The 20698-nt window shown below is 35.2% G+C and overlaps 1 protein-coding gene and 1 long non-coding RNA gene across 3 annotated transcripts in view; one reads left to right on the top strand and one right to left on the bottom strand.

Moving 5' to 3' along the window:
• The first annotated feature begins 930 nt into the window (after positions 1 to 930).
• Positions 931 to 19663, top strand: LOC138442590 (UDP-glucuronosyltransferase 2B18-like). 2 transcript variants are annotated; one of them, XM_069594265.1, is made up of 7 exons: positions 938 to 1125; positions 1421 to 1690; positions 2532 to 2680; positions 10086 to 10217; positions 10400 to 10487; positions 13397 to 13616; positions 18198 to 19663. In XM_069594265.1, the coding sequence occupies exons 2-7, from the start codon at positions 1474 to 1476 to the stop codon at positions 18475 to 18477; spliced, it is 1086 nt and encodes a 361-aa protein (XP_069450366.1). In that variant the 5' UTR covers positions 938 to 1125; positions 1421 to 1473; the 3' UTR covers positions 18478 to 19663. The 2 variants fall into 2 exon arrangements, with proteins under 2 accessions (XP_069450365.1, XP_069450366.1); XM_069594264.1 differs by having other exon boundaries at positions 931 to 1690.
• LOC138442592 (uncharacterized) overlaps positions 5192 to 20698 on the bottom strand; it is a 29002-nt gene continuing 13495 nt past the window's right edge. Inside the window, exons 3-4 of the long non-coding RNA XR_011257784.1 lie at positions 11438 to 11540; positions 5192 to 7357 (exon numbers count right to left, since the gene is read on the bottom strand). This is a non-coding gene — a long non-coding RNA (uncharacterized lncRNA). The remainder of the gene's footprint in view (positions 7358 to 11437; positions 11541 to 20698) is intronic.

Raw genomic sequence — 20698 nt, 5'->3', positions numbered from 1 at the left:
TGATCGCTGAAGAAGGCTTTCTTATCTCTTCTTGCTATTCTTTGGAACTTTGCATAGAGATGCTTATATTTTTCCTTTTCTCCTTTGCTTTTCCCCTCTCTTCTTTTCACAGCTATTTGTAAGGCCTCCCCAGACAGCCATTTTGCTTTTTTGCATTTCTTTTCCATGGGGATGGTCTTGATCCCTGTCTCCTGTACAATGTCATGAACCTCATTCCATAGTTCATCAGGCACTCTATCTATCAGATCTAGTCCCTTAAATCTATTTCTCACTTCCACTGTATAATCATAAGGGAATTTATTTAGTTTATATCTGAATGATCTAGTGGTTTTCCCTACTTTCTTCAATTTGAGTCTGAATTTGATAATAACGAGCTCATGATCTGAGCCACAGTCAGCTGCCGGTCTTGTTTTTTCTGACTGTATAGACCTTCTCCATCTTGGGCTGAAAAGAATATAATCAATCTGATTTTGGTGTTGACCATCTGGTGATGTCCATGTGTAGTCTTCTCTTGTGTTGTTGAAAGAGGCTGTTTGCAATGACCAGTGTGTTCTGTTGGCAAAACTGTATTAGCCTTTGCCCTGCTTTATTTCATATTCCAAGGCCAAATTTGTTGATGTCATCCTTCTCTAATTCTGTGTCAATGAAACAGCAGACACATGAGCCTCTCATTTGCAGTGATTTACATTAATCTTCTCTCTTAGGTAATATAATGGATTTGCGTGTAAAAGTTCATCGACTTTTACATTGGTGACAGTGGTGATAAAACAGTAATAAACACACTTCATAATCTTGAAGTGTTATATACTTCTCCCTTCACCTGATTTCCACATCTGCTGACTATGTGTGTAATCTATTTACTTTAGGCATAGGAGTTATAATTTAACTTCTGATTGATGTCTTCTGGATATAAGCCTGAGCAATAGAAAAAGTCTTCAGTGTTTGCTTAAAGTACTGCATATGAACAAGATGTCTATGAAATGGCTCTCACTTCTGCTGCTGCTACAATTGGCTTGCTACTTTAGTTTTGGAAGTTGCGGAAAGGTGCTGGTGTGGCCAATGGACTATAGTCATTGGATGAATATGAAGACAATTCTGGATGAACTTGTTACAAGGAGTCATGAGGTGACTGTTTTGACACCTTCAGTTTCCACTTTCATTGATCCCCAAAAAACATCTTCTCTCAAATTAGTGACTTTCCCTCTATCTTTAATTAAAGAAGAAAATGAGAATTTTCTCAAACTTTTCATTGAGAAATGGAAGCATGCAGTGAGAGATTCCTTTTGGAACCATCTTTCAACAGTGGAAAGTTTATCTTGGGGATATTCTGATATTTTAATGACGACTTGTAGAGAAGTTGTTTCAAACAAGGAACTTATGGTAAAACTGCATGAAGAAAGGTTTGATGTCATTTTTGCAGATGCTGTTGGACCCTGTGGTGAGCTGCTGGCTGAGATACTTAAAATACCATTCATGTACAGTCTCTACTCCACACCTGGATCTTCAGTTGAAAAGAAGAGTGGAAGGCTTCCATTCCCACCATCCTATGTACCTGTGATGCTGTCAGAATTAAGTGATCACATGACATTCATGGAGAGGGTCAAAAATATGATATATGCACTCTATTTTGAATTCTGGTTCCAGGCATACAATGAGAAGAAGTGGAATCAGTTTTACAGTGAAGTACTAGGTAAGTCATGTGCTTAGTTGGTAACATTAAGTCTTATCTTTATAGAGCCTTGAAATGTGAGTTTGTATAAGTATAAATTCACTGAAATTTGTCTCAAATAAGTGAAACATTCAAATAAAAATATAAAATAACCATCAGTCTTATAAATATCATGAAATGAAAACACTTAAATTATAGGGTGAGGTACAACCTTGTAGTCCTTTACTAGTACTGGATACCAAGAAGTCATATACCATAAGTTGAGGCACATACGACCTTTGCTAGTGACTATCAACTTACCAAACTTTTTTTTTTTAACTTAAAATTTTAAGTCACTAAAAATCTCACAAAATGTCTTGGCAAATGACATGTACACTGAGAATTAAACACATATTTGTAGCTCAAGTATCTAGGTAGCATTTAGAAATTGTTTCTACTTGTGTAGTTCATTTTCCAAATAGTGTTATATTATATCATATCATCCTATCTAATGTTGTATATTTGTCAAAGAACAGTTTCATTGAAACATATTTGGTCACATCATCTCAAGGTCCTTTATAAAACTTACCTAATGTATATACATGGGCTTCCATGGTGGCTCAGAAGGTAAAGAATCCACTTGCGATGTGGGAGACCTGGGTTCCATCCCTGAGTTGGTAAGATCCCCTGAAAGAGGACATGGCAACCCACTCCAGTATTCTTGCCTGGAGAATCCCCGTGGACAGAGGAGCCTGGAGGACTGCAGTCCATGGGGTCGCAGTCAGACACGACTGAGTGACTAAGCATAATACATATACACACACAGCAATATTCTCATTTGATCCAACATTTGTTGTTGTTTTGTTTTTATTTTCACTTTCAGGAAGGCCCACTACATTAGTTGAGACAATGGGGAAAGCTGAAATGTGGCTCATTCGAAACTATTGGGATTTTTCATTTCCTCGCCCACGGCTACCAAATTTTGAATTTGTTGGCGGCATCCACTGCAAACCTGCCAAATCCCTGCCTAAGGTCACCTACTCCTCATTGTTATGCTTTGTTAACTTTGTATTTTCAATAAGAATTATCCTGCATTCTTTATTTAGAATGTTTGATTGCAATGAGTCAGATATGGGAAGCTGGATACAGTGAACTTCCAGCTAGAAATTGATATATTTCTATGTTACCACACGTATCTGAAATTTATTAACATCACAGAATAAACATAATATGCTAGAGACTTTGAGACTATGTTAAATTATGACTTCACTATTCAACACATAATGAAGTATCAGACATTTATAGTTATATTATTATATAAAAATATAGTAAATATATAATTCATATTTTAATATTAGCATAATATTAGTTACAATTATAGTAGCATAATTATCCTACTATAAGATAATTATATATATATAAATTATTTGGGGAGTGCTAATATAGAGAAACGGTGTAGACAGTTTCTGCCACCTGACCCTCCACCTAGAAAGACAGAATACAAGGAAGTCATAAAAAGTGTGTAAAAGTATTATAAGAAAAGACCACTGTGCTATAGAAACATCCAGTATGAATCATAGGAAAATCTGAAGATGTTCATGAATAAACAGAAGAGACAGGGCTGGGACAGAAGAAGATAGAAAAGAAAAGCGGGTAGAGTGATAATGACAGTTTCCAAGAAGTACAAGTTCAATCTAAACAAGAAGAGGCTAAGTAAAGAGGCTGATAATGCTGGTGATGTGAATTGGAAACAGATAATTATTAACTTGAGAAACGTCTAGCAGGAGCACCTGCAAGAACATTGAAAGGGATAAGAAAGAGATATGGTCACATATTCTTAAAAAAAAAAACAAAACACAAAACCAGGATGTAGTCATTGGGTTGGATTGTGAACGGTAGGGTGGGAAAGGAGAATATTCGGCAGGTTGTTCAGGATACAGGCAACATACTCAGAGATAGGACAACACTAAATCTTATAATAGTAGCAACCTCATATTATCATTGAGGGAAAAATTGTAAGTACATGTGAAACATCCAAAATGTCAGTAGCATCTAATGATCCAGAAGAAATATTAACTATCTTCATTATTCTTATTTTGTTACTATAACATACTATCACTAACCCAATGTTTGCCAGGAATCTTACTGAAATTGAGATGATTTTCCTAATCAAGATTATATTATTCAGAAAGCTGTAAAGTAGATACCCCATTGTTGCTGTCTAGTTGCTAAGTTGTGTCCGACTCTTTTGTGATCTGATGGACTGTAGCCCACCAGGCTCCTCTGTCCATGAGATTTCCCAAGCTAAAATACTGGAGTGGGTTGGCATTTCCTTCTCCAGAGTACCTTCCAGACCCAGGGATCAAACTTGCATCTCCTGCTTTGCAGGCAAATTCTTCTAACACTGAGCCAATAGGGAAGTCTTATGGAGTTTTAAAAAAATAAATTTAAAAAGTTTACTAAGTTAAAAAATTAATTTAATGTAAATAATTCAATAAATTTAATAAACTTTACTAAAGCAAATTTAATTTAATTTGACATATTTAAATTAAATTTTTAATTTAAAAAAAGAATATTTAAGATTTGGCAATCAGGTGAGCAAGATGACTAAAATATTTTTTTAAGTTATAAGGCTCTAGCTAAAATGAACAACCTTCTTCAACAATATAGATGAATGTATGTATAAATCTATATTTTCATAAAAATGCTTAATTACACTAAATCAGCTATAATGCAATATTCAGATGTAAAATAAGAAATATTAAAAGGTCACAATTTTCCTGAAGGTTAAAAAAGAATGTAAGCTTGAATTACAATTTTCATGATATATGTCATAATTCATATTTCATTATAGAAGTAGATAAAGATTAGAATTAAAGCACAAATTTTAGCATCATGTCTTCAAGGTCCCTCTACGTTATTGAAATTGGTAGGATTTCCTTCTTTCTCATGGGTGAATAACATTCCATTCTGAGTGTGTGTGTGTGAAACCTCTTTTTTAAGATTTACCCATTGATGGGCGCATAAGTTGTTTCTTAGCTATTGTGAATAATGCTACAATAAACATGGGAGAATATATATCTCTTTGCTATCCTGTCTTTATTTTTATTCTTTGGCTGTATACCCAGAAATGGGATAACTGGGTCATACAGCAGATCTATTTTTAATTATTTTAGGAACTTTCATTTTGTGTTCTCTAAGAGCTAAACAGTTTACATTCCCACTGACAGTGGGACACTTTTCTCTACCTTCTCACAACACATCTCTTCTTAGTTGCAGACTTTCTAACAGGTATGAGGTAATATCTCTTTGTGGTTTTGAAATACATTTCCCTGATGATTAGTGTTATTGAGCATCTTTCCGTATATCTGGTGGTCATTTGGACATTTTTTTTGGAAAATGTTAATTTGTTAATCTGCCCATTCTTTAACTGAATTTTGTAGTATGAGTTTTATGTATATTCTGGATATTACCCTCCTCGCTCAACGTGTGGTTACAAAACTATTTTTGTTCCATTCTGCAGGTTGCATTTTCATCTTGTTGTTTGTTTCTTTTGTTATGAAGAAACTTTTAAGTTTGACATAGTCCAATTCATCGTTTTTTTTCTTTTATTATGGTTGTGATATATCAAAAAATCATTTTCAAAATCAAACATAGGGAGATTCATCCCTATGTTTTCTTGTAGGTAGGAGTGGCATAGTATCTGGTCTTATGTTTAAATCTTTGATTGATTTTGAGTTATTTTTGTGAGTGGTGTAAGATAAGGGCCTCATTTCATTTTTTTTGCTTATGTTTATTCAATTTTCTTGGAAAATAAAGAAGTGACTGTTAAATTTACCCACTGGGTATTCTTGTTTCCCTTGTTGAATATTGGTTGACTATATTCTCAGGATTCTGATTCTAAATCTTGAATGCTGTTCCATTGGTCAATGTGTCTATTTTTTGCCAATACAATATGATTTGAAATATTGCAGCTTTGTAATAAAATTTAAAATTGTGAGGTGCCTTTGAAATTGCCTTTGGCTCTGGGTAGTGTGAATATTTTAACAATACTAATTCTGATCCATGAACACAGGACAACTTTCTATTTATCTGTATTTTCTTGTATTTCTAAAACAAATGCTTGTAATAACTGTACAGATTTTTCACATCATTCGCTAAATTTATTCCTAGTCATCTTCTTCTTTTGATGCTGTTGTGACTGGGATAGCTTTTTTCAGAAGTTACATTGTTAGTACATAAAAACAGAACTAATTTCTGTATGTTGATATTATCAACATATAACCTTAATGTAGTTTTATTGAATTTATTAATTAATTCAGGTTTTTAGTTGAATCTGTGAGATTTTTTGTACAAAAAAAAATGTCTTCTGCAAAAAAAATTAAAAAGTTTATTCCTTCCTTTCTATTTAGGATGCTCTTCATTTCATTGTCTTGCCTAGTTGCTCTAGCTAAGACTATGTTGAATCAATATGACATTTGGCATCCTTGTCTTGTTCCTGATCTTTGAGAAAAAGCTTTCAAACTTTCACTGTTGAGCATAATGTTAGGTCTGGGTTTGTCATGCATCTCTTTTATTACATTGTAACTCTTTTATTACATTTTTACAATATAACTTTATTACCTTGAGTTATGTTCTTTCTTCCTTATGTTGAGGGGTTTTATCATGAGAATGTTGTATCTTATCAAATGTTTTTTGTACATCTATTGAAGTAATAAAGTTATTTTATATTTCATTCTATTCATGCAGTGTATCACAATTATTATTTGGATACACTGAAGCATCCTTACATGTTAGAGATAATTCTCACTTGGTCTTGGTATATAATTCTTTTAATGTGTTCTTGAATTTAATTGCTGATACTTTGTTGATAATTTTTGCATCTATACTATAGTCTGGACATTGGCCTGTAGTTTTTACTTTTGTACTGTTCTTGATATAAGGGTAATTCTGGCCTTGTAGAATGGGTTTGGAAATGTTCCCATCCTCTTTTTTAATTTTTAAGATTTTCTGAAGAACTGGATTAATTATCCTATACTGTTTTATAGAATTCCTCAGTGCAGCCATATGGTCCCGGTGTTTTATGTGTTGGTTATGGTTAGTAGTTAGTTCATTCATTCAGTCATGTCTGACTCTTTGTGACCTCATGGACTGCAGCACGCCAGGCTTCCCTGTCCATCATGTCCATTGAGTCAGTGATGTCATGTAACCATCTTATGTGTTGGTAGGCTTTTGATTACTGATTTGACTTCTTTACTCATTATGACTATTCAGATTTTCTATTTCTTCCTTACTCAGTCCTGGTAGGTTGTGTTTTTAAAAAGTTATCCATTCTTGGGTATATAGTTTGTTAGCATATAATTATTCATGGTAGTCCCTTTGGATCCTATGTATTTTTACAGTATCAATTTTAATGTATCCTGTTTCATTTATAATTGTATTTATTTGAGTCCTCTTTTTCTTGGTAAGTCTAGCTAAAGGTTTTTAATTTTGTTTACTTCTTTGAAAAGACAGAAAGGCAAATGTGTAATATCACTTACACATGGAATCCAAAAATGCTGACTCATAATAATAGAGAGTGGTGGCTTCTAGGGGCTGCTGCTGCTGCTGCTAAGTTGCTTCAGTCATGTCCGATTCTGGGCAATCCCATAGCCAGCAGTCCACGAGGCTCCCCCGTCCCTGGTTGCCATTTTCTTCTCCTTCCAGGGCCTAGTAGGTGGGAAATAGGAGAGATGTTGTTTAAGGCTACAAACTTGTAAGCCCTAGAGATATAAGGTACAAAATAGTGAATATAGACTACAATATTTTATTATAACCAGCATACTTGCTAAGAGGCCAGATGTTAATTTATCCAGCCACACACACAAAAAAAAATCATAATGATGGAAGTTTGAACCATCATTAAAATGGCAATCGTATTACAATAATAGATGCATCAATCATCATGTTTTATATCTTAGCTTACATAATGTAATATGTCAAATACATTTTCAACACTTTCTACAAATATATGAATTTGAAATTAAGAATATCCCTGGATAGAGAGTTTTAGTAAATCTTGCTGCTGCTGCTTCCCTTTTAAATAATTTTTCATACTTTTGCATATTTTCTTACCATGAACTTACATTATTTTTTAAAGATATCAGAGAATGAGATGAACCGGTCCTTATCAGTAATCAATTTGTAGAGATAAAAATGTATTACAATAACACCAATTGGATGCATTTTTCACAAAACAGATGAAAAGTTTTGGGTAGCAAGCCAATGAAACAAAATATTGAAAATGAGTAACTTTAAATGCTAATACAGCTCACTGGAAATACAATCATTACCTGGATATACTGTGAGAATCTTAAGAGAGTTCAGTGTCTTAATATTAAGACTGATATCACCAGGGTGAAATTATACTTTTGAAAAAGCTCATCAAATACAGTCTTCAAGGTTAAGTTTAAAAAATTCCTTATTTTCCTTTTTAGGTTATAAAATAGTTTTGCAAAGAAGTTTTACAAAATAATTAGTATCAGAAAGTATACATTTTATGATGGAAGAATTGGGTCATTATTTTCCAGATAGAAAAGGATAATGAATCCAAAATAGAAGAAAGAACTAAGAAAATATGAATATGTGATTTTGATCAAATATCTAAGAAAAATTTGCTCCTCTACATTTTAAAACTAGAGAACATTGATCACAGCAGACTTACTCTAGTATAGAAAGTAAGTTTCTAATTAGAAAGGATCAAGGATCACAAAACAAAATAATTCAGAAACAATTCCAGGCAAGTTCAGATTCAACAGGAACTTTATTTAGTTTGAAATGAACTACCCAAAAGATGACTTGATCTCTGCTGCAGAAAGCCCTGGGGCACGTTTCCCACTGTGGGGTAGGTGCACCCTGAGGTGACTAATGTAGGTGATACTGAGGGTCCTTCAACACAGTTGGACATAGCACATCCTACCATGACATCAATTATACAATATAGTTTAGACAAAGGGTACCATACGTAAACAAACCCAGAAATATGGTGGCTCAAATAAATAACTATGCAAGTGCATCTCTGGGTTATAAATAGGACTTACAGAACTGTTTCACAGAATTTCCAAAATACAATGTCAGACTCCTCCATGTCTCTGATTAAAAATTTAGATAAAGAGTTTGGGAAATTATGACAAAGTTGAAGGTAAGGGATAAGGATTACAGAGCTGAGTGAATGATAAACATAAAGTGATTCAAATAATAAATTTTTCATGTACTAACAGGGAAATGAAGTACTAATGACGAACCTAAAATAATTCTCAAAAAATCTGCCTGGAATAAATAAATAATTTAGTAGACCTAGAATAATAAGGGATTACAGGTGAATTAAATCCTGCAGTGTAGCTTCTAAAAATTTATGTTAGTAATTAACAACATAACTGATGCAGAGGCTGAGTATAATACTGTTTAACAGTACTTCCTTGTCACTACCGTGTACTGGCTCTATCTCATTTCCTGCTTATACGAAACACCTTTGCACAATTATACATAATAAAAGAAATGACCACATATGACCCATTTCCCTCCAAGTACCTCCGAGTACCTCCAAGGGATGAAGTCTGTTTAAAAAAAAAAAAAAGTCATTACTGAAAATAACATACAGTTTACTCAAAAGATTTTTTAGTGTTAAATATTTATTAGCACATGTGACCAAAGTCCAAGATGAGAAGTTGGCATGTTCAAGAACATAGTGGGGTGCAAGGAAAGGGAATCAGTCTATAAACTAGCTATATAGCATGCAGTAAGAATAATGTACACTTTCTAGTATAAAACTTGTCTATCTATACAGCTCAGCAATTCCTCTGGATGAGATATTTGCACAACAGGTAAGTAAAAGCTGTATTAGCAGGACCCAGGAAGCTGGACAACCCAAGTGTCCATCAAGAGACAAAACAATAAATAAAATGTCATATGCACAATGATGAAATATTGCTTATCTTTAAAAGGAAATTCTGACATGTCACAACATAAATGAACCTTACGCTGAGTGAAATAAACCAATCAGAAAAAGACAAATACTGTAGGATTTAACATATAAGAAGTATCCAGACTAGTTACATTTGTAGAAACACAGGGTAGTATGAAACTTGCCAGAGGCTAGAGAAAGAGAAAACGGAGTTTCTTAATGAGCATAGACTTCCAGTTTTTCTCCAGAAAAAGTTCTGGAGATTGGTTGCATGGTGTGAATATACTTTACACTACAATACTATACATTTAGGAATGATTAAGAAAGTAAATTTTCTGTTATGTGTATCCTTCCATAATATTTTTTAAGAAGCCACTACTCTAGTATCTTCAGACTATATCTTATTTTCTCCCTTTAGTTGCTTGCATCAATCCCTTCAATAATGTCTGCTATGCTGCTGCTCTTTTGTGATGGGGCAAATTCTTTTCTTCACAGGAAATGGAAGAGTTTGTGCAGAGCTCTGGAGAACATGGTATTGTGGTGTTTTCATTGGGGTCAATGGTCAGTAACATGTCAGAAGAAAGAGCCAATGTGATTGCTTCAGCTCTTGCCCAGATTCCACAAAAGGTATACACAGTAACTCAATAGTGGACAACTATTTAATGAGTCTGTTAAACTTTATAAAAGGTCTGATTTTTCTTCCAGAAAGGTAACTAATATGATAGCTCCAATTTTTTGCAGGTGCTATAGCCATGCAGGGACTGTCTTTGATAGATAATAATTTTAGATTATTACCTTTACCTTAACAGGTTCTATGGAGATATGATGGCAAAAAACCAGACACCCTAGGACCCAATACTCAGCTGTATAAGTGGCTCCCCCAAAACGACCTTCTTGGTAAGACTTGGCAGAAAAAAAATATTGAAAACATGAATAACAACTGAACAGAGTGATAGTACTTCAAAGGGAAACAAATATATAGAGAATTATTGAAACAGTCGAAAAGAAAACTTTACTGCTTCATTTCTATCTACTATGCTAGGGGGAAAATGGGGACAGCTGGCAGAGCTTCCCAATCTGCTCAGTGGTAAAGAATCAGCCTGCCAGTACAAGAGATGCAGGAGAAGTGGGTTCTATCCATGGGTCCCCAAGATCCTCTATAGAAGGAAATGGCCACCCACTTCAATATTTTTGTCTGAAAAATCCCATGAACAAAGGAGCCTGGTGAGCTTCTGTTCATGGGGTCACAAAAAGTCGGAGAAGACTGAGCGACTTAGCATACACACCCATAACAACTGGCATTTTACTATACACAGTCATATCCCTTATGACCAGAATCTTTATTTTAGCTGTAATTATTTCTGACTGTGAACTTTTCAATAACTTCTTGGATTGTTGTTCTGTCTCTGAATTCTTTCGTCACATCTATTTTTTCCCCTCTGTAGGGGTATGATAAATGCTATTGAAAATAAGAACTCTCCTTTTTTTTTTTTTTTTTTTTGAGGGGTATTTTCATGTGTTTTATTTATTTATTTATTTTTTAATTTTTAGTTTTTTATTTTTTAAATTTTAAAATCTTTAATTCTTATTACCAGTGACTCTTCACTTTCTGTAAGAAAAAAATTCATAATAATTTTTATAAAGCAATAAAACACTCCAAAGTAAAAGGTTACTTTTCCTTCCTCTGGTTCCAGTGCCTCTACTATTACCATTCTCTTCCCCTGACACCATTCCTAATCAGACTAAATGACTCCACTATATCTTTAAGAGAATAATTTCTGGCATGCCCTCCTCTTTTTTTGCACATATGGTTTCTTTTACCCAGAATGCTCTTTCAAGTTGCTCACCTGTCAATCCTGGATTCATTTGTGAAGTCCAAGTGACTCAGCACTTCTTTCATGAAGTCTTCATTTACCCCTTCAGCAGATGCAGCAGTTACTTCTCTGAGTTCTGAAAGCAATTTAAAAGGACTTTCATATGTGTAATAACCTGTTATTGAAGACTGTTTCCTTCAGTTACCTTATAATGCACTTTTCTCAATTTATTTCTAAGACTTACAATTAATAATTTTATTGAGTATACTACCCAAAGCAATTTACAAATTCAATGCAATCCCTATCAAGCTATCAGCCACATTTTTCACAGAACTAGAACAAATAATTTCAAGATTTGTATGGAAATACAAAAAACCTCGAATAGCCAAAGCAATCTTGAGAAAGAAGAATGGAACTGGAGGAATCAACCTGCCTGACTTCAGGCTCTACTACAAAGCCACAGTCATCAAGACAGTATGGTACTGGCACAAAGACAGACATATAGATCAATGGAACAAAATAGAAAGCCCAGAGATAAATCCACACACATATGGACACCTTATCTTTGACAAAGGAGGCAAGAATATACAATGGAGTAAAGACAATCTCTTTAACAAGTGGTGCTGGGAAAACTGGTCAAACACTTGTAAAAGAATGAAACTAGATCACTTCCTAACACCGCACACAAAAATAAACTCAAAATGGATTAAAGATCTAAATGTAAGACCAGAAACTATAAAACTCCTAGAGGAGAACATAGGCAAAACACTCTCCGACATAAATCACAGCAGGATCCTCTATGATCCACCTCCCAGAATTCTGGAAATAAAAGCAAAAATAAACAAATGGGATCTAATTAAAATTATAAGCTTCTGCACAACCAAGGAAAATATAAGCAAGGTGAAAAGACAGCCTTCGGAATGGGAGAAAATAATAGCAAATGAAGCAACTGACAAACAACTAATCTCAAAAATATACAAGCAACTTATGCAGCTCAATTCCAAAAAAATAAACGACCCAATCAAAAAATGGGCCAAAGAACTAAACAGAAATTTCTCCAAAGAAGACATACGGATGGCTAACAAACACATGAAAAGATGCTCAACATCACTCATTATTAGAGAAATGCAAATCAAAACCACAATGAGGTACCACTTCACACCAGTCAGAATGGCTGCGATCCAAAAATCTGCAAGCAATAAATGCTGGAGAGGGTGTGGAGAAAAGGGAACCCTCCTACACTGTTGGTGGGAATGCAAACTAGTACAGCCACTATGGAGAACAGTGTGGACATTCCTTAAAAAATTGCAAATAGAACTACCTTATGACCCAGCAATCCCACTTCTGGGCATACACACCGAGGAAACCAGAATTGAAAGAGACACATGTACCCCAATGTTCATCGCAGCACTGTTTATAATAGCCAGGACATGGAAACAACCTAGATGTCCATCAGCAGATGAATGGATAAGAAAGCTGTGTACATATACACAATGGAGTATTACTCAGCCGTTAAAAAGAATTCATTTGAATCAGTTCTGATGAGATGGATGAAACTGGAGCCGATTATACAGAGTGAAGTAAGCCAGAAAGAAAAACACCAATACAGTATACTAACACATATATATGGAATTTAGGAAGATGGCAATGACGACCCTGTATGCAGGACAGGGAAAGAGACACAGATGTGTATAACGGACTTTTGGACTCAGAGGGAGAGGGAGAGGGTGGGATGATTTGGGAGAATGACATTCTAACATGTATACTATCATGTGAATTGAATCGCCAGTCTATGTCTGACGCAGGATGCAGCATGCTTGGGGCTGGTGCATGGGGATGACCCAGAGAGATGTTTTGGGGAGGGAGGTGGGAGGGGGGTTCATGTTTGGGAATGCATGTAAGAATTAAAGATTTTAAAATTTAAAAAAAAAAGAATAAAAAAAAAAGAAAAATAAAAAAAAAATAATTTTATTGAAATTCACTCAATCCTAGGTCATCCAAAAACCAAAGCCTTTGTAACTCATGGTGGAAGCAACAGCGTTTATGAGGCCATCTACCACGGGATCCCTATGGTGGGCCTTCCTTTGTTTGCTGATCAACCTCATAACATTGTTCACATGAAGGCCAAGGGAGCTGCTGTCAGATTGGACTTGGAAACAATGTCAACAGAAGATTTGCTCAATGCATTGAAGGAAGTCATTAATAATCCTTCGTGAGTATATTTTTTTTTACTAGATACTCTTTCTGGAGAAGTTCTCATATGAAGACTCATTAGTCTTTACATAAGCACCATGAGGAGTAAGATTCACTCAGTTCAGTCATCAATAACCTATTGTGAGTGTCACAGTAATATTTTTTCATGGTTTTATGGGAAAGGTTTGTCAGTGGTTTAAAGACAGTGGAGAAATTTTGTAAGATCTAACCATTAGAATGAGAAGAATCTCTGAAATGGTAATAGAGGAATTAAGAAGTTTGAAAATGAAGTTAAAGTAGGGAAACAGATGTCCACTTTACTTTCTTTCAGCAAGTGAATTCCAAAAATGTTTTAATCTCTTCTAACAATTTATTTTCAGTAAACAACCTTGATATAAGCAATCTGAAATTCCCATTACATTCAATATCTTCCAAGTTTTCTATGCTAATATTTAGACCCAATCACTGATAAATGGTGAATAGCTAGTACTTTCTAATTAGCCAGTTTCAACTATCAAGATATTTATTTATAAATGTAGGTATATTCTTAGGCTTTTTGATTGTTACCATTTTTGTCTTGTTTGGAAGAATTATAAAATTTAAACATAATCAACTTGGAAGTGATATGTTGGGATAGTTCTCTTTTAAAAATTCACACAATTTTTAAATATTACTTTCCATTTAAAACTAGTAGAAAATATTGGTTCAATTTCCAGTGTTGTACAATGCATCCTTGAGCTTATATACTTCTCAGTTTTTGCCTCCTAATCCCCTACCCATATATTTCTACTCCCCCAAATATGGTAACCAATAAATTGTCCTCTATGTCTGCAAGTCTGTAATAATATTTTGGTTCCATCACTGATAAATGGTAAACAACTAGAACATACTAATTTATTCAATTACAGCTACGTAGATACTATTTACAAAGGTAGGTATAATCTGAGTTCCTGTCATTGTCCTTTTTGTCTTATTTGAACAGGTATTTTGAGATATTGCTATTTAAAAGCCAAATTTACAAAACCAAAAATATTTGATTTCCAAATCACTTCAGAATATACATGAATTCCAATAACACAATTAAATTAATATAACAAATATGATGTATATGTTTCCCCTTTTCTTTATAATGTCTTTATAAAGAAAACATTTTGAGAATTTGTCAGTAATAGTAGCACAGTGTATATCTGTGTTTTATAAGAAGTGTTATGTAAATTTAATCTTAGCACTGCTATTGTCCTAAATGAACAGCAAAAATATTATATTCAGTTCAGTTCAGTTCAGTCACTCAGTCATGTCCAACTCTTTGCGACTCCACGAACTGCAGCATGCCAGGCCTTCCTGTCCATCACAAACTCCCAGAGTTTACCCAAACTAATGTCCACTGAGTCAGTGATGCTGTCCAACCATCTCATCCTCTGTCGTCCCCTTCTCCTCCTGCCCTCAATCTTTCCCAGCATCAGGGTCTTTTCAAATGAGTCAGCTCTTCACATCTTATGGCCAAAGTATTGGAGTTTCAGCTTCAACATCAGTCCTTCCAATGAATACCCAGGACTGATCTCCTTTCAGATGGACTGGTTGGATCATCTTGCAGTCCAAGGGACTCTCAAGAGTCTTCTCCAACACCACAGTTCAAAACTATTAATTCTTTGGCACTCAGCCTTCTTTATAGTCCAGATCTCACATCCATTCATAACTATTGGAAAAATCATAGCCTTGACTAGACAGACCTTTGTTGACAAAGTAATGTCTCTGCTTTTTAATATGCTGTCTAGGTTGGTCATAACTTTCCTTCCAAGGAGTAAGCGTCTTTTAATTTCATGGCTGCAATCACCATCTGCAGTGATTTTGAAGCCCCCCAAAATAAAGTCAGCCACTGTTTCCACTGTCTAAATGAACAGCAAAAATATTACATTATTTTTCTCTTTTTTTAAAGAAATAAACCTTTCATTTGACAATTTTATATAAATGTACATCTCTTTAGTATCTTTATTGATTTTTACTTAATAATGTAAAACTGGTGTCAAAAAATGAAGATGATTTATTACCTGCTATATACTGAATATTCATGTTCTGCTACATATTATGTTTGGTAACATACTGTTGTTACCATTGTTGTGGCAGTTGTTCAGTCACTAAGTTGTAGCCAACTCTTTGTGACCCAGTGGACTGTAGCATGCTAGGGTTCCCTGTCCTTCACTATCTCCTGGAGTTTGCTCAAACTCATGTCCATTGAGTTGGTGATGCTATCTAACCACCTCATTCTCTGCTGCCTGCTCCTCTTTTTGCCCTCAATCTTTCCCAGCATCAAGGTCTTTTCTAATGAGTTGGCTGTTTGCATCATGTGGCCAAAGTATCAGAGCTTCAGCATCAGTCCTTCCAATGAATATTCATGGTTGATTTCCTATAGGATTGACTGGTTTGATATCCTTGCAAGTTTGGTCTCCTCAAGTGAGTCTCCTCAAGTGATTCTCAAGAGTCTTCTCCAGCACCACAATTCAGAAGTATCAATTCTTCAGTGCTCTGCCTTCTTCATGGCCCAACACTCACATCTGTACTTGAAAAAACGTACTTTGGTTATATGGGTCTTTGTCAGCAAAGCGATGTCTCTGCTTTTTAATACGCTGTCTAGGTTTGCTATAGCTTTCCTTCCAAAGAACAAGTATCTTTTAATTTCATGGCTGCAGTCACCATCCCCAGTGATTTTGGAACCTAAGAAAATAAAATCTGTCTCTGTTTCAACTTTTCCCCCTTCTATTTACCATGAAGTGATGGGAGAGGATTTCACAATCTTAGTTTTTTGAATGTTGATTTTTAAGCTCTAGGTGACTACACCATTGTGGTTATCCAGGTCATTAACACCTTTTTCGTATAGTTCTTCTGTGTATTCTTGCTACCTCTTCTTAATCTCTTTTTCTTCTGTTAGGTCCTTACCATTTCTATCCTTTATTTTGCCCATCCTTGCGTGAAATGTTCCCTTGATATTGCCAATTTTCTTAAAGAGATTTCTAGTCTTTCCCATTCTACTGTTTTCCTCTAATTCTTTGCTTTGTTCACTTAAATGGCCTGGCACTTTGCATTCTTTGGAACTCTGCATTCAGTTGGGTATATCTTTCCCTTTCTTCCTTGCCTTTTGCTTTTCTTCTTTTCTCAGCTATTTATAAAGGCTTCTCAGACAACCACATTGCCTTCTTTATTTCTTCTCTCTCTCTCTCTCTCTTTTTTTTTTTTTTTTTTGTTGTTGTTGTTGAGCATATAGAACTTCTCTATTTTGGGTGCAAAGAATATAATCAATATGATTTTTACTCTGACCATTCGTTTCCAGATTACTGCTGCTGCTGCTGCTGCTAAGTCGCTTCAGTCGTGTCCGACTCTGTGCAACCCCATAGACGGCAGCCCACTAGGCTCCTCTGTCCCTGGGGTTCTCCAGGCAAGAATACTGGAGTGGGTTGCCATTTCCTTCTCCAATGCATCCCACTCCAGTACTCTTGCCTGGAAAATCCATGGACAGAGGAGCCTGGTGGGCTGCAGTCCATGGGGTCGCTAAGAGTCAGACACGACTGAGTGACTTCACTTTTACTTTCCAGATTACTGAAGTCCTCTCAAAAATCCAGTGCACCTCCTCTGTTTTGACAGAAAAGGGAGGGAAGTTGCCTCCATTGCTATTGCTCACAGTGTCATCTTGTAACACTTTGTGATTTAGAGTTCTTGAGCTATATCTCTTTATTCTCCCTTCTTTCTTGTCTACTAGCCTATTATCAGCAGTAGAAATGAATGTAATTGCAATGCCTGGAAGTAAAATATTGAGCCTTCTCCAGAGTCTTTTAGAACAAGAACGACAACAATGCTAGCAAATATTTGCTGCAAGTATACAATATGCTAGGAATGCCTATAAGAATCAATACAATATTCTCAAAATATCTCAAAAAATTATCTCAAAATAATCAGATATGATACTATTCCTATCCATTCCTTAGAAAAATGAAAAACTGAGGAACAGATTATATCATGAATGGCCTCTCCAATATAAAAATAAAAACATTTTTTTAAAAATTTAGTAAACTTAAAGCAAATAAAACTGTGAGACAAAAAGAATAAAAAAGCAGCCAACAAGATAAATGTCAGAATCAGGAGTCAAACACAGACAATCCACTTCAACACTTTGGAACACTATTTCACTAAGGTAAGATCAGCCCTGCCTAGACATATCTTGGAACCTCATCATAGACTTTCCTGCTATCTCTGGATTATGACAGCATTTTAACACGTTTCTATCAGGTCTTTACTAGATAATTCAAACTTTGAGCAACAAACCATGATTTTTGTTGTTGTTGTTTTCTTTCCTTTTGGGACTTAATTCATTCCATTCTTTAGACTGCACAAACCCCTCCCATTTTCTTTCTTTCCTTTGTAGCTTGAAATGCTATACATTTAAGAAGTCCTAGCTCTTAAGCTAAGATCTCAAGAATCACCTCACAGGAAAATTATCTATTTTTCTTTAAGTCTGTGATGCATTCTTTGTTTCCATCTGCAAGAAAATTTCACAAATTTTCAGTTATAGCTCATCCTATATATCGATGTCTGTTTGATTTTCCTTCAGCTACAAACAGAATGTGATGAGGTTATCAGCCATTCATCATGATCGGCCTGTAAAGCCCCTAGACCTAGCAGTCTTCTGGATTGAGTTCGTCATGCGCCACAAAGGAGCCAAGCACCTGCGACCAGCTATCCACAACCTCACCTGGCTCCAGTACCACTCTCTGGACGTGATTGGGTTTCTGCTAGCCTGTGTAGCAACTGCTGCATTTGTCGTCACAAAGTGTTGCCTGTTTTGTTACCGGAAGTTTGCTGGCAAAGGAAAGAAGGGGAAAAGAGACTAGCTGTTTCTGAGACCTCAAGCAGTTTTGCCCCATAGATAACACTCCTCCAATTTATTCCAGTTGGAAAAATTATAAGTTTCCCATCCTCTTGTGACAAAATACAAACTTCACTTTCAAGGGATTTTCTACTTGGGTTAGAAATATGGCTTACCAAGGAAAAATACTGGCAAAAAATTGAATGAAAATAAAACTGTAAGCTTATATATTGAAATTTATTACTTTAATTCTAAGTAAATAAGTGTTAGTTGTTCAGTCATGTCCAACTCTGCAACGCCATGGACTGCAGCCCACCAGGCTCCTGGGTCCATGAGATTTTCCAGGCAAGGATACTGGAGTGGGTTGCCATTTCCTTCTCCAGAGGATCTTCCCAGCCCAGGTATCGAACCCGGGTCTCCTGCACTGCAGGTAGATTCTTTACTGACTGAGCTTCTAAAGTTATACTAAAAAGAAATTAACAAATGTAATTATATTTAACATATCGAGAGTAAAACAAGGACAATAGCAAGTCTACTCATAGCATCCACATTATTTTGTAGATATTCATAATTCTTAACTTCATTTTGATGTAGAATTTTTACTTTCTCCTTGCTATAGAAATTGCCCAATAATTGGAATTCTGTAAAAAGATATGTCTTTTTATTTTATTTGAGAGGTCATTAACAATTCTTCATTTTCACTGTGCATCCAGCCTCAGCATCACTTCTTAAAGTTATGGCAAGACATTTGAGTTCATCCAGTTTAACTCATTTCCCAGAACAGTGTTTGTGGAATTAGAAATACAGCAACTACTACCTACTTCCTATTATAAAACTGAGATATTTGCAAAAATCTTCAATTTCATGACCTAATTCTCTTTTCTCATTCACTTTTTAGTCATCTATTATTTTCACTCCTTGATAATGAATGTAAGTTCTCAAGTGTATATTAAGAAGATATATAGCCTGTACTATATATAGAGACTATATAAAGAGACTTATTGAATTTTCATTCTCTCCTAATGAACCTGACTATATCTACAGACTGTATCTGTATACATATCTAAATCTATATATATTCTTATGAAACTGGACACAACACCACTTAGCTACTTGCAGATATGATGTGATATTCCTTGGGTTTGTTGAACACAGATTGAATTAAATACTATTACATTATAATATATTTTGAACCACACTTTAGATCAGTATTTATCATTCTTTTGTCTCTTTCATCAAGGCGCTATTGTCTTGTCCCTCCCACAACACTTACACATAAGCATTCAATCTTTTATCATGACAGGAAATAATGTAGACATCATTTTCTTTAAACCTAGGCCCACTATGACTGACCTAATCAGAAACAATGAGCACAATACAAGAATTACAAATTTTAGGAAAAATTAGTGAATCAAATGAAAGCAATCTGAGAGCACTTATGAAAAATGTGCACCAGGAAAACAGTTTATGATTAAAGTGGTGCAGGTGCAGAAACACATTCTTGTCTTATTAATCAAGAGGACCATCATCCACATTACACAATATTCTTCAGCCTAAGGCATAATTGATATTAAAAATAAATTGAAACATTGAGACTTGGGAAATTATAGGAAAATTTACTGTAGAATTTTTTACAGAACCTCATTAGATAATTGACACATTTTTAAGAAAAATAGAATTAATATCCCTTTCCTGGATCACAGCCTTGTTGCCACAGAGGGACTTACATAACTAAATGAAGCTATTAGCCGTGCCATGCAGGACCACCCAAGATGTATGGCTCATGGTGAAGAGTTCTGACAAAATAAAGTCCACTGGAGGAGGAAATGGCAACCCACTCCAGTATTTTTGCCAAGAAAACTCCATAAACAGTATGAAAAGGCAAAAAGATGTGAGATTAGAAGATGAGCCCCACAGGTCAGAAGGTGTCCAATATGCCACTGGGGAAGAGACAAGAGCTATTAACTAACAGCTGCAGAAAGAAGGAAGTGGCTGGGCCAAAGCAGAAGCAACACTCAATTGTGGATGTTTCTGGTGGTGAAAATAAAGTCTGATGCTCTAAAGAACAATATTGCAAGGGAACCCAGAAAGTTAGGCCCATGAATCAAGGTAAATGGGACATGGTCAAGCTAAAGATGGAAAGACTGAATTAGTGAGCTAAAACGAACAGGTTCGGTGAATTTAATGCAGATGACCATTATATTTACTATTGTGGGCAAAAATTCCTCCCTAGAAGAAATGGAGCA

The sequence above is a fragment of the Ovis canadensis genome, chromosome 6, assembly GCF_042477335.2.
Source record: "Ovis canadensis isolate MfBH-ARS-UI-01 breed Bighorn chromosome 6, ARS-UI_OviCan_v2, whole genome shotgun sequence".
Lineage (NCBI taxonomy): Eukaryota > Metazoa > Chordata > Mammalia > Artiodactyla > Bovidae > Ovis > Ovis canadensis.
Note: the sequence above shows the minus strand (reverse complement) of the source record. Positions and strands in the feature narration are given on the sequence as shown.